This window comes from Pundamilia nyererei, unplaced genomic scaffold, assembly GCF_000239375.1.
Source record: "Pundamilia nyererei isolate P.nyererei 1_Seehausen unplaced genomic scaffold, PunNye1.0 scaffold00299, whole genome shotgun sequence".
Classification (NCBI taxonomy): domain Eukaryota; kingdom Metazoa; phylum Chordata; class Actinopteri; order Cichliformes; family Cichlidae; genus Pundamilia; species Pundamilia nyererei.
Genome location: NW_005187700.1, coordinates 283,440 through 295,156, shown reverse-complemented (window position 1 = coordinate 295,156; position 11,717 = coordinate 283,440). Strand labels below are relative to the sequence as shown.

General features: G+C 54.8%; 1 protein-coding gene across 1 annotated transcript in view; it reads left to right on the top strand.

Moving 5' to 3' along the window:
• The first annotated feature begins 226 nt into the window (after nt 1-226).
• Nucleotides 227-11,717, top strand: part of LOC102200632 (histone-lysine N-methyltransferase 2C-like) — a 23,330-nt gene continuing 11,839 nt past the window's right edge. The window contains exons 1-23 of the mRNA XM_005751104.1: nt 227-334; nt 426-461; nt 806-946; nt 1,034-1,066; nt 1,395-1,517; nt 1,896-2,213; nt 2,299-2,372; nt 2,765-2,971; nt 3,441-3,554; nt 4,497-5,873; nt 5,949-6,209; nt 6,303-6,688; nt 6,769-6,944; nt 7,028-7,444; nt 7,570-7,922; nt 8,012-8,123; nt 8,233-8,640; nt 8,736-8,847; nt 8,937-9,003; nt 9,088-9,151; nt 9,760-9,992; nt 10,141-10,560; nt 10,848-10,955. Of these exons, the coding sequence (XP_005751161.1) occupies nt 856-946; nt 1,034-1,066; nt 1,395-1,517; nt 1,896-2,213; nt 2,299-2,372; nt 2,765-2,971; nt 3,441-3,554; nt 4,497-5,873; nt 5,949-6,209; nt 6,303-6,688; nt 6,769-6,944; nt 7,028-7,444; nt 7,570-7,922; nt 8,012-8,123; nt 8,233-8,640; nt 8,736-8,847; nt 8,937-9,003; nt 9,088-9,151; nt 9,760-9,992; nt 10,141-10,560; nt 10,848-10,955 (5,454 nt within the window). The 5' untranslated portion in view covers nt 227-334; nt 426-461; nt 806-855. The remainder of the gene's footprint in view (nt 335-425; nt 462-805; nt 947-1,033; nt 1,067-1,394; nt 1,518-1,895; nt 2,214-2,298; nt 2,373-2,764; nt 2,972-3,440; nt 3,555-4,496; nt 5,874-5,948; nt 6,210-6,302; nt 6,689-6,768; nt 6,945-7,027; nt 7,445-7,569; nt 7,923-8,011; nt 8,124-8,232; nt 8,641-8,735; nt 8,848-8,936; nt 9,004-9,087; nt 9,152-9,759; nt 9,993-10,140; nt 10,561-10,847; nt 10,956-11,717) is intronic.

Genomic DNA, 11,717 nt, shown 5'->3' with positions numbered 1-11,717 from the left:
CATCTGTTCTCTGATTGGATTGTTTCATTTGTGATTGACATGACATTGACCAATCAGCTTAAAGGAAGAAAAATAGGGTCAAAATTCGTAGTTGTAACTTGCAGGGTTTTTTTGGGCTAAGTCCACACACAAATCTTTTTTACACATACAAAACCGATTTACAAGTACAAAATATTTATGACCACATTTTGAGCCCGTATACTCGGGCTTCTGAATTGTGAGTGAATCGTGTTTGTGTGTGTGTGTGACCATCCAGCCGGGTCGGATGGCGGTCTCGTGGATCTGTCAGACGTCCTGAACACCAACCCTCACATCCTCGCCACCGGACACACAGGTACTCCCATCAGCCCCTTCACCCTCTGCCCACTCAGGGACCACACCAACGAAGAAGAGCTCACACCATAACTGTGTGTATTTGTTTCCAGGTCAGTTCCAGGTGGAGCGCTCCCCGTCTCCATTTGGTAAGACTCCCCAGGAAGACCACCTCCTCCTCCTCCTCCTCCTCCGTCTCACTTTGGTTCAGTTTTGTGTTTCTGGATGGCCAAAATAAATTTAATAAACTACAAAATGAAACGGCTGCAGTTCCTCTGACATCCAGCAGAGGCAACAGCCTGGAGCCTTCTGAAACTTTTCTTCCTCTTCTGCTCCTGTTTGTTCTCCTCCTCCTGTCCTGTGATATAACGGCCTGAATCATCTTCTTCTCCTGCAGAGATCAGACTCATTCTTCTTCTGCTGCTTCCTGCTGACCTCCAGTCTGTCCATGCATCTGTCTCTCTTATTTAACCCCCTTCCCCTCTCTCAGCAGGTCTGGACATCAGCTCTGTGGCGCATGATGCCTCTTTGACTTCTGAGCCAATGGGAAGCAGTGGGCGTGTCCAGAGGGCAATGCAGGAAGAGCCTCTGGACGCCATCTTGAGTCCTGAGCTTGATAAGATGGTCACCGATGGTGAGTTGAAGAGGGTCTGAGAAGCAGGAAACAGGAAGTGCTCACAGATTCTAGAGCATCTGATTGACGAGTGTTCTTCTGTTTCAGGTGCCATCCTTAGCAAGCTCTACAAGATCCCAGGTAAGACCGAGCACCTGTGTGGGCGTCAGCGCCATACGTCAGCCAAGGGTTTATTAATCTAACTAAGATGATTGACCAATCAGAAACAGGGACAGGTCAGCTGACAGCAGAGCGACTGAAAAGGGAAGTTGGCACTTGGCTTCAAACGTATTCGTTATTAAATGTTGAGCAGCTGCTTCTGCACAGACAGCATCACGTGGATACAAGTGATGCTGTCATGACCTCGTTAGTCCCGTTGATGAGTCGGTGCTCGTCACCATCACGCTGTCATTGAAAGCTCATGTCACGTCATCCATGCTGACCGATGCTGGTGTGTGTGTGTGCGCAGAGCTGGAGGGAAAGGACGTGGAGGAGGTGTTCACTGCTGTCCTCAGTCCAGACAGCAGCAACAGCCAATCAGAGCAGAGTCAGCACACACATGCGGCTGCTGGGAGCAAGATGCACAACACAGGTACAGACACGCACAGGTACACAGTGACCTCTGTCTGAAGGCGTTGGTGATATTTCAGAATAATAAAAACTACAAACATGTGAGCCGTGTTAAGTGGCGATGTCACTAACGTCATGTAACCAAAGGTTAGCTGAATTTAACTGTCTCAGTTTCCTCGTTATGCTGACATTTGTCTGCTCGATGTTTGAGTGAGATACAAACTCATGACGCCGCTTTGCTTCGACCGTCCACCATTTTTCTCAAACATTTCTTCGACCTGCAGCTGTCTCGCCATCGTTTTTGTTGATAAGTATGAACCTAAAAACAGTTTGAGGGTTCGACTGAGCTCTCTTTGAACCTTCCAATCACCTCTGATCACCTGTATTGATCACCTTTCAGGTGCCGTGCCGTTTCCTCGCCTCCCACTGATGAACGGCCTCTCACCAGCTGCTCCTCCTATGATGCCCGGTGTCCAGGGTCCAGTCAGCTTTAGGGTCCTCCCTACCGAAAACCCCGCCCCCATCCAGGGCCCCACCTCTGCATTAGTTCCAGCCAATCAGCAGGCTCCGGCTGGTGAGGGCGAGCAGGATGCGCTGTCAACGGCTCAGAGGAGCACGCTGAAGTGGGAGAAGGAGGAGAGTCTGGGAGAGATGGCCACCGTCGCTCCGGTGCTCTACTGCAACACCAACTTCCCCCAGCTTAAGCAGCAGTACCCAGGTACACACACACACACACACACACACACACACACACACACTGTGTTCAGTGTGTTGACAGAGCTAACAGCTGTTTCCTGTATCAGACTGGCCCACCAGAGTGAAGCAGATCACCAAGCTGTGGAGAAAGGCCAGCGCTCAGGACAGAGCCCCCTACGTGGTGAGTTCCTCCTCCTCCTCCTCACTGTGTGGAGGACTCTGAGAGCTGAGGAAACGTTATAAAAGCGTATAGGAGCCTGTTCATAGGACCTTCGTCCTGTCAACAGGCCCTTGTGTCCTTTTGAGTGGTTTCCAGAGTGTTGATCAAAGGTGTCCATTTGAAGCAGCAGGGTCATCTTCCAGCTCCGGACCCTTCAAGGACGATCAGGTGCGATCAGTGTCCACACTGTCACAGTGTCCTTGTTCTGTAACAGTGTGGACACTGATTACAGTGGATCTGATCCCAGTGCTGTAAAGATTAGGAACTTTGAGCCACGTGCGTGCTCATCAACCATGATGGCGTTCGTTTAGCGTCCTCGCCATCTCTGACCACGTGCTGTTTTCCCTCTGCAGCAAAAAGCTCGGGACAATCGAGCGGCTCAACGTATCAACAAAGTGCAGCTGTCCAATGACCCGCTCAAACGCCACCCGCCCTCACAGCAGCAGCTGTCCGCACCGCTGGGACCCTTTGACACTGTTTCCATGGAGATAGAGATGCCGTTCAAGGACCCGCTGAGGCCCAAGGAGTCGGAGCAGGAGCAGGAGTGGAAGTTCAGACAGGTGAGCAGAGCCCGAGAGCGCCACACGTCCAGGTGTCCGTTATGGTGACGTAGCAGCAGAGCGAGAAACCAACAACCAGACTCTAGTCAGAAAACACCTGATTTACCAGAAACACACTTTAGTGATGCAAACAGCAGCGCAATGCATGATGGGACACAGAGCGCTGCCTGCTGGTTGTAGACACACTGTGAGGGTGCTCTTTAAAATTAGTCACGCAAATGTTTCTGCACAACAAGTCAGCAGGCTGCACGCCACCGCTTCAACCTCGAGACCGTCGCGCAGACTACATCGCCATAGAAACAATCCGTACTCACTCAAAGGCTGGCGCTGGTTTCCAGCTCTCAGTAGTAACCATGGTAACCAGAAGGCAGCACGCCGTGGGGTGTATTTGTGATAAAGATGATGCTGTGATGTGCATGCCCGCTGAGCCGCCCTCCCTCACACTAACGTCTCTGATGTCATTGAAAAGGGAGGGGTTAAAGACAGAGGGGAAGCCGATAAGAAGAGGCAGGAAATCCCCCCCCAAAGCAAAAAATCTCCAACAGATACAGATTGTCCCTGCCAGGCATCCGTAGCAGCTCCGGTAAGACCTCAAGGCCAACCTGTCGGAGGCAGACTTCCTGGATCCACGAGCCTCTGAAACCCTCTGACCTCACCTCTTCACTCTGGAGCTCCACGAACTGTCAGGAACTTGTCAATCGGCCTTTAAACGAGCCAATGGGGCGTCAGTCAGAGCCATCAAACTTCAACAGTTTAAATAAAGAGTGACTGAGCTCAAGACCCGGAGCTGAGCGAGGGTTTCAGAGCCGTGGAGCCGGCCTCAGCCTCGTCCTCCTCTCTGGGCCAAAGGACGGCTTAAATTTGAAGGAGGGAGGGAGGAAGAGGAGGGGTTAGCTCTGATCTGACACAACGTCACCAGTCTGTGCTGGCCCAGAGCTGGAGGCCGCGGCCTAAGTCTGCCTGCGAGCTGACTGCTTTTATTCTGAAGGGGTGCTGAGAATGGCTCCGGAAACTTCTGCTCTGCCTTCTCCAGACTCCTCCTTACAGCACCTCCACACAAACACATTCTGTCCGGTGTCCTCCATCCATGCATGTGAGGGAGGAGAGCTCAGGTCCAGACCTGCTCCACACTTACTCTATTAAAGTCTGTTTCCACGCACAGCTTCTTTTTCACTCGGCTTTATGGTTAAAATCACGTTTAAGGGTTGGAGGAGTTATGGGGACGTGACTCCTGGGATTTTATTCTGAAAGTCAGAACAAACTGGAGCCTCAAAAACGTCCAGCAGAGGCAGCAGTGAGTCGGTCCCCATACACTCCCATGTTAGTCAGACATGTTTACAGCTTTGTCTCTGTAGGGTTTCCCCTTTGTAACACCTGGTGTCATACCTCAGTCGTTCGGCGTAGCTGTGTCTGTCAGACCTCAGTGTTTCTGTGTTGACGTGTTTGAGCTCCACCTGTTGCCCTCACGCCTGTCGCTCTGTGTCCGCCTGTCTCCTCGCCCGTCCCTTCTGTTTTTCTCTCTCAGCAAATGCGTCAGAAGAGCAAGCAGCTCGCCAAGATGGAGGCCACCCAGAAGCTGGAGCAGGTGAAGAATGAGCAGCGGCAGCAGCAGCAGCTCCTGGCCAGCCAGCGCCTCTCAGGCCCCCAGTCGCCTGAATCTGGCAGCCTCAGCCCCGTGCCCACCGGAGGAAGCGCCTCCCCTCACCCGGGTCTCAGGGAGGGTCAGCCCAGGCAGCACCTCCTGCAGGGAAGTTCTGGACCAGCGGACGACATCTTCCTCCGGCCTCAAGCACCGCCCCCTTCTGGCTTTTCCTCACTCCCTCAATCCCCACATCCCTCCTCTCCCCTCCACCAGCCAGCATCTTCCCCCCAGATGTTCTCTCCCCCCTCCTCCCGCCCTTCCTCACCCTGGGACCCCTACAGTAAGGTTATAGGCACTCCTCGGCCCTCCTCTTCCCAGTCTGGAGGCCCCGCAGCCTCCCAGCAACAGCATCACAGCTCCCTTAGCACCTCCCCAGCCCATGATGTCGTAGGCTCTCCTGCTCCATCCCCCGACTCCAAAACACCTGACGTCTTCAGAAGCCTCGGGCCACAACCAGGTAACCCCACCCCCGACCCTTCAGTCAGACATGCCGGCATCCGAGTGGCCGAAGCCTACCAGAAGACGAACGTGCGAGTCCCTGCGCCCGAGTCATGCAGTCGTCAACTGCTCCAGGGTGGTGTGTTTAAGGCCCCCATGCCCCCTCAGCAAGAGGCATTTGGTGGTGGAGGAGGAGCAGGGAGGAAGGACCTGTCAAGTTTTGCCCCCCCTCCTTCACAGGAGCCTCCCTTCCCCTCCAGTCCACTGTCAGGTCTGGGCTCCCCCCACCGTAGTCCCTACGCCCAAGCGCCCGGCACACCCAGACCAGATTACACTCAGCAGATGTCCGACCCCTTCACCCAGCAGTCACCTATGACCTCCCGGCCGTCTCCGGATCCCTACACCAACCCTCAGACCCCTGGCACGCCGCGTCCCCACTCTGACCCCACATACCTCACCACACCGCCTGCGCTGAGACCAGACCAGTACAACCAGCAATCCATGAGCCGCCGTCCGTCCCCCTCTCACCCAACCCTCGATCCCTACGCCTCCAACCCGGGCACACCCCATCCAGCTGTCATCGACCGCTTCCCCCGATCACCAGGGAGTCAGCGGGCCGGCGACCCCTACGCACAGCCCACAGGTACACCGCGACCCTCGCCGGATCCCTACGCCCAGCAGCCCTCTACACCACGACCCCAGAAGGCCCACGAGCCATTCAGCCAAACCCCAGTCGAGAGCTTAGCTCCTCAGCCTGCAGCTTCCGCTTCATCCCCTCTGGCTCCAGGAGACCCAGGGACCTTCACCCCAACGCCCCACCAGGTAACACCACAGCCCACGGCCTCTATTCTCTGCCACAGAGTAGCGTCTTCTTCTACTCATCTTTTCTCTGGTCAGTTACAGCAGTCACCAGGAAGACAACAACAGGACTCATTTCCCAGAACCCCCAGCAGCCACACCCCAAAGCACCCTGGGATATCAGAAGAGAGCTTCTCTACTTTAGCCAGTCACACTCCGGGTCACGATCCGTTTGAGCAGGGTCACATGACACCAGGCCGATCGCAAACTGACAAGATGGCAACCACTGAAATGTCTGCTTTAGACGGGTCGATGAGCGTGCTGCCTCAGCTTGGTGACTCAGGGGAGAAGCTGAGACAGGTGAGAGGTGTTGTGAGTCCATGTTTGTCTGGTCGAGTGTTGCTGGTTCTCGTGTGTTTAGCGAGTTCATCTGTCCTCCTGTTTTCTCTGCAGCGTCAACGGCTTCGGGAGCTCATCCTGAGACAGCAGCAGCAGAAGAGCACGTTACGTCAGGAGAAGGGTCTGCAGGAACCGGCTCCTGGACTTGCTGCACCCCCGGCTGCTCCGACAGGATCCTCCCCTGGTTCTGGCACACCTCTTCACAACTGGTCGCAGGACGACTCCTCCAGCTCCACCTCCACCGCTTCCCCAGTCCAGACAGACCCATTTGGGCGCCCTCCGCCCCCGTATCCTGGCACGATACGGCCTGCCGGGGCTCCAGCCCTGAGGTTCCCTGGAGGGTTCCCAGGAGAACAGCAGAGGGGTTTTGCGCCCACCGAGGCTTCTTTCCCCAGACAGAGTCTCCCCAGAGAGCTGGGTGTCCAAGGACCAGGATCGAGGTGAGAGGAGCAGAAGAGTCCTGGTTGAGATCTGATGGTTTTTTTGTGTGTTTGTGACTTACACTCGCTGCCCTCTACAGGTTTGGAGCTCCAGCTGGCCTCCATGACACTTTCCTGCGTGCACCCCTAGGATCAACGCCTGCCTCTGGGCTCGGTGCTGTGGAGGTTCGTGTTCAGATGAGGAGGCCAGTGCCCGGGGACTTCACCGCCATCCGTCCCCACGGGACTCCAAACGCTCACCCGCACATGATGCAAGGTCAGCACAGCTCCTCCGACTGGCCGATCAGTCAAAAATGTTGAAAATGAACTTGATTGATAAAAAAGTCTCTTTCCCCTCAGGTGTCCCCCAGCCCTTCCTCCCTCGCTCTCTCCCCATCCAGCAGCACAGCATCATGGGACAGCCCTACATTGAGCTTCGACATCGCGCTCCAGAGAACCGCCTGAGGCTGCCCTTCTCTCTTCCTTCAGACCCCCACCCACCTGCCATCAGACCTGGTCCTGGGGCCAGGATGGGTGAGACGCTGATGGCTCAGCAGATGATGATGGCAGGCGCCGTGGAGCAGCTGAACCAGCAGGATCCTCAGCAGGAGCACCTCGGCCACACGGCGGCTCTGACTCAGACCGGCGAGCCGGCACTCTCGGGAGCCGATGGAATCGAGGAGCACCTGGAAGGGGAGGACTCGGCTGTGAAGGACCTGGAGGATGTAGAAGTGAAGGATCTGGTTGACCTGAACCTGAACCTCGACCCTGAAGATGGTATGAGCGATCGAGTCCGGGTCCAGCTTATTTCACCTTGGCTAAATCCAGAAATTACACCTGTTCTGAAGCAAGTTACCGATCCTTCTTCAGCTTGACCGACTCGTCCTCTAACTCTGTTTCAGGTAAAGAAGACCTGGACCTGGGTCCCAATGACCTCCACCTCGATGACTTCCTGCTGTCGGGGAAGTTTGACCTGATCGCCTATGCCGACCCTGAGCTCAACCTGGAGGACAAGAAGGACATGTTCAACGAGGAGCTGGATCTGGGCGAGCCAGCGGAGGAGAAGGAGAGCGGAGAGAGGAAGGATGGAGTTTGTGGTTCTAGAAAGACCGACAGCAGCTCCCACCTGGTCGGACAGATCAAACAGGAAGTGAGGGACGACAGCAAGACGGGGGCAGCTCGACCTGGGGTCCTCGCCACCAGCAAACCCCCGGGAGCTCTAGGACTTGAGGTTTCCTCTGTCCATCACATCAAGGTGGGACATTTTCAATTTATCAATAATAAATATTAATCAATAATTAGTTCAATAAAGAGAACATAATAAATAACCCCCACTGCCTCCAGGAGAAGCTGGAGGACTCCGGTTCTGTTTCAGGGGCTTTGTCATCCCTCAAGCCCCAGGAGCAGGTGCCATCCATGGGCATGGTATCCAGAGTTCAGCCCCCTGTGACCACAGGTAAACAAACACAAGCCTGACCTGCCCCCCTCGTGTTATCGACCAATTGTTGGTCTAATCAGCAGATTTGAAATGGAAGAACTGTTTCTGATTGCTCTTCCTCTCCCAGGACAACAGCCTGTCTTCCAGCAGCAGCAGAGGCCTTTTGGGCCCCCCTCATCCTCGCCTCAACTCACCCCCCACCCTCAGGCTGTCTCAGTGTCTCCTCACACCAGTCTGCCTCCTCAGGCCCCCCAAGGCCCGCCTCACCCACTGCCTCTCCAGCCTCCTCACCTCCTCCTTACCACTCAGACCGAACCTCCACTTATGGGGACCTCCACGCAGAGCCAGACCCAGGGTACCTTTGCTCAGACCCAGGTCCAGAACCAGAACAAACAAAGGCCTCTGCTTCTGGAGGAGCAGCCGCTTCTTTTGCAGGACCTCCTGGACCAAGAGCGGCAGGAGCAGCAGCAACAGAAACAGATGCAGGCCCTGATCAGACAGCGTTCCACCACAGACTCTGCGTTCCTTGGTGTGGGTAAGTCCAGAATCCTGAAACTCCCCCTGAAGCACCATTGGACTGTGTTTCTCATGAAGCCCCTGCTGAACTCGTGTTCTTGTTTTGTCCTGCAGACTTTGATTCCATTACAGACCCCATCATGAAGGCAAAGATGGTGGCTTTGAAAGGCATAAACAAAGTGATGTCTCAGGGAAACCTGGGCCTGAATCCCGTGGTCATCAACAGGTATGACCTTCTGACCTCTGACCTCAGTGTTCTCTGTGAACGTTCCCTCTCTCAACTTCATTTGAAGTCTTTGTCTGTGTGCGCGTCAGGTTCCAGCAGCCTCCAGCAGCCCCAGGTCCCGAGGTCCCCCCTCAGCCTCCACACCTGGTATTACAGGTATGTTGAAGGACTCGGACACAGTAACTGACCACACAGGACAGAGCATTTCTCTAACATGTCTGCGGTCTTTCTCTGTGTCAGGAGGGGACGGTGACCCCTCAGCTGGTGCAACCCAAGCCCCCGAGCTTTGGCCCCGGGTTCAGCAGTGAGTATCAGAAACCAATCAGAGCAGCTTGAACAGGTACATTCAGAGCAGTGGTTCTAACACAAAGCCCGGGGAGAGCTTTATACGGTCACAGAATCTGACAGAGACCCACTGGTTTCGGTTTGTTGCATTAAAAATGACTGGAGTGGCTGTGTGTTTTACCTGGGTGGCTGCAGCTCCGTAGAGAGAGCAGTGTCTAACCCCGAGTTGTTCTTGAACGTTAGAAACGTGTGCTTGTAGGATCGATGAATGAGGCAAGTTGTATAAAGTGCTTTGAGTGCTCAGAGTAGAAATTTGCTAATTCAGTTTAAATGACCTATAATAACCTTCATATCCACACTTTCTAATCTCCAATTCAAACACAACCAACACGATGAAGAGGATCAGGCACAGAGGAGAAAGACCAGGAGCTCATTGATGAGCTCTGATCAGTTTACGCCTGCGTGTAAACGTTTAAAGTTCAGTTCTTCCTGGAGCCTGTGCAGACAGCAGAAACAGCAGCATGCGCTCAAAGTTTCTCTTTGATCGCATGCTGCTGTTTCTTCTCAGCCACGAAGTCAGATTGCTTCTTCTCCTCATCACTGAATTCCGACTCCTTCTTTTCCCAGATGAGCCCAAGCGGCCGCAGTACGAGGACTGGCTCGGAGAGACGCAGCAGCTCCTGCAGATGCAGCAGCGCCTCCTGGAGGATAAGATCGCTGCTCACCGCAAGACCAAGAAGGCTCTGTCAGCCAAACAGAGAACGGCCAAGAAGGCGGGCCGTGTCTTCGCAGAGGAGGACGCCGCCCAGCTACGCTACATCAGCGAGCAGCAGGGAGTGGTCCAGAAGCAGCTAGAGCAGGTAACGGAGCTGATCCCAGTGCAGAATAAATCCAGATTATCGGACTGAACTGAAGGTAGAGGCCGGCCGGGGGCAGCCAGTGAAATCTGTAAGGGACCGTTTTCAGGGGCCGGTGTATCCACAGTGAGTGCTTCTTCTCTGTGTCCAGATCCGGAAGCAGCAGAAGGACCACGCCGAGCTCATCGAGGACTACCGGACCAAACATCCTCAGAGGGGTCTGCAGCAGCAACCGGCACCCCCCCTCCCTCAGAAGCTGCTCTCACAGCCCATCGTGCCCCTGCAACCCCACCCGGGCGGCCCCGCACCGGCCCGTCTCCCAAATGTGCCTCCCGGTTGGACTCCAGGGGGTGGGGCTCCAGGGGTGATGGGGCAGAGGATGCCGCCTCATCAACCCCCTCAACTTCCCGCCGCCCTACCCAACAGCCTGCAAGTACCCCCACACACCCAGGCGCCCTCTGCTATAGTGCCGGGCCTCGCAGCTCAGACGGCAGGCTTTACTGCCGCCTCCCGAGGCCCCACCGGAGGTCCCAATGGAGCCACAGTGGATGGAGCTGGCCCTGCCCCTCAGGTAACAAACATGGCTGCTGCACCCCACTGTGATCTAGACCTGATCCAGAACCAGACTCGCATCATAAATCAGATGGGGAGGGGGGGAGACCTCAGCACAGGAGACCCCACAGGAAGTTCAGTCTAATGCCGGTCCACATCTGGATTTGTCAGTCCAACTTTTATGCATCTCTGAACATCTGTATTAGAAAAGCCAATGAGGGGGGGACCCTGCAGTAACACTGCTTCATGTGAGCTTAGGCTGCTCCTGGGCGCTGGCTAACCCCTCTGACTCCGCCTCCTCCACAGGTCAAGTTTGACGACAACAACCCATTCAGCGAGGGTTTCCAGGAGAGGGAGAGGAGGGAGAGGCTGAGGGAGCAGCAGGAGAGGCAGCGGGTTCAGCTCATGCAGGAGGTAAAACATCACGGAGGAGGAGGAGCAGAGCAAGCTGGGCCTCAGTCAGCAGAGCTCCTCCTCATAGAGCGCGTCCCCTCTGACTCCACAAGTTTCTGTTTACCCACAACATGAAGACGTTCATGCTCTCACAGCTGGAGCACGCCCTGGTTAGGAACCAGGAAGAGTTAAATGTAAAGAGGAGTGAGACGGAGCGCAGTGTGTTTCCTCAAACACACTCAGAGCATTAGACTGGAGTCGGTGTTAAAGAGAGTAAACCAGTTTAAGCAGATGGGTTTAGACTCTAATAAGGGAAGAGAGCCAGTATCGCTGAGTTCAGGAGGAGGTGAATCCCAAAGTCGGGGAGCAGAGCAGCTGAAAGCTCTGTTCCTCTTAGTGGTGAGATGGGAACAATGAGGTGAAGACATCGGTGAATGAAGGGAGTAAATGTGGAGTAAATCACACAAGTAGGGAGGGACCAGGTTGTGGATACACGTCAAAGTGAAGGAGACTCGAGCAGTGCAGCTGATGAAGAAGAGGGTGATGCGCTCTCTGGAGGCTGTGCGAGTTATGATCGCGAGAAATCAGAATTACAGTATCTGAAAAGTGACGAGGATAGGAGCAGCATGTGGGGCGAGGAAAGGAGGAAGTGCTGTCGAGGAGGACACCCAGACTGTTACCCTGAGGGGGGGTGGAGGTGTTGTCAGTATTAATGGAAAACCTGTAACCTGTGCTGACAAGCTTCAGTTTTACAGGGAGTGCAGAATTATTAGGCAAGTTGTA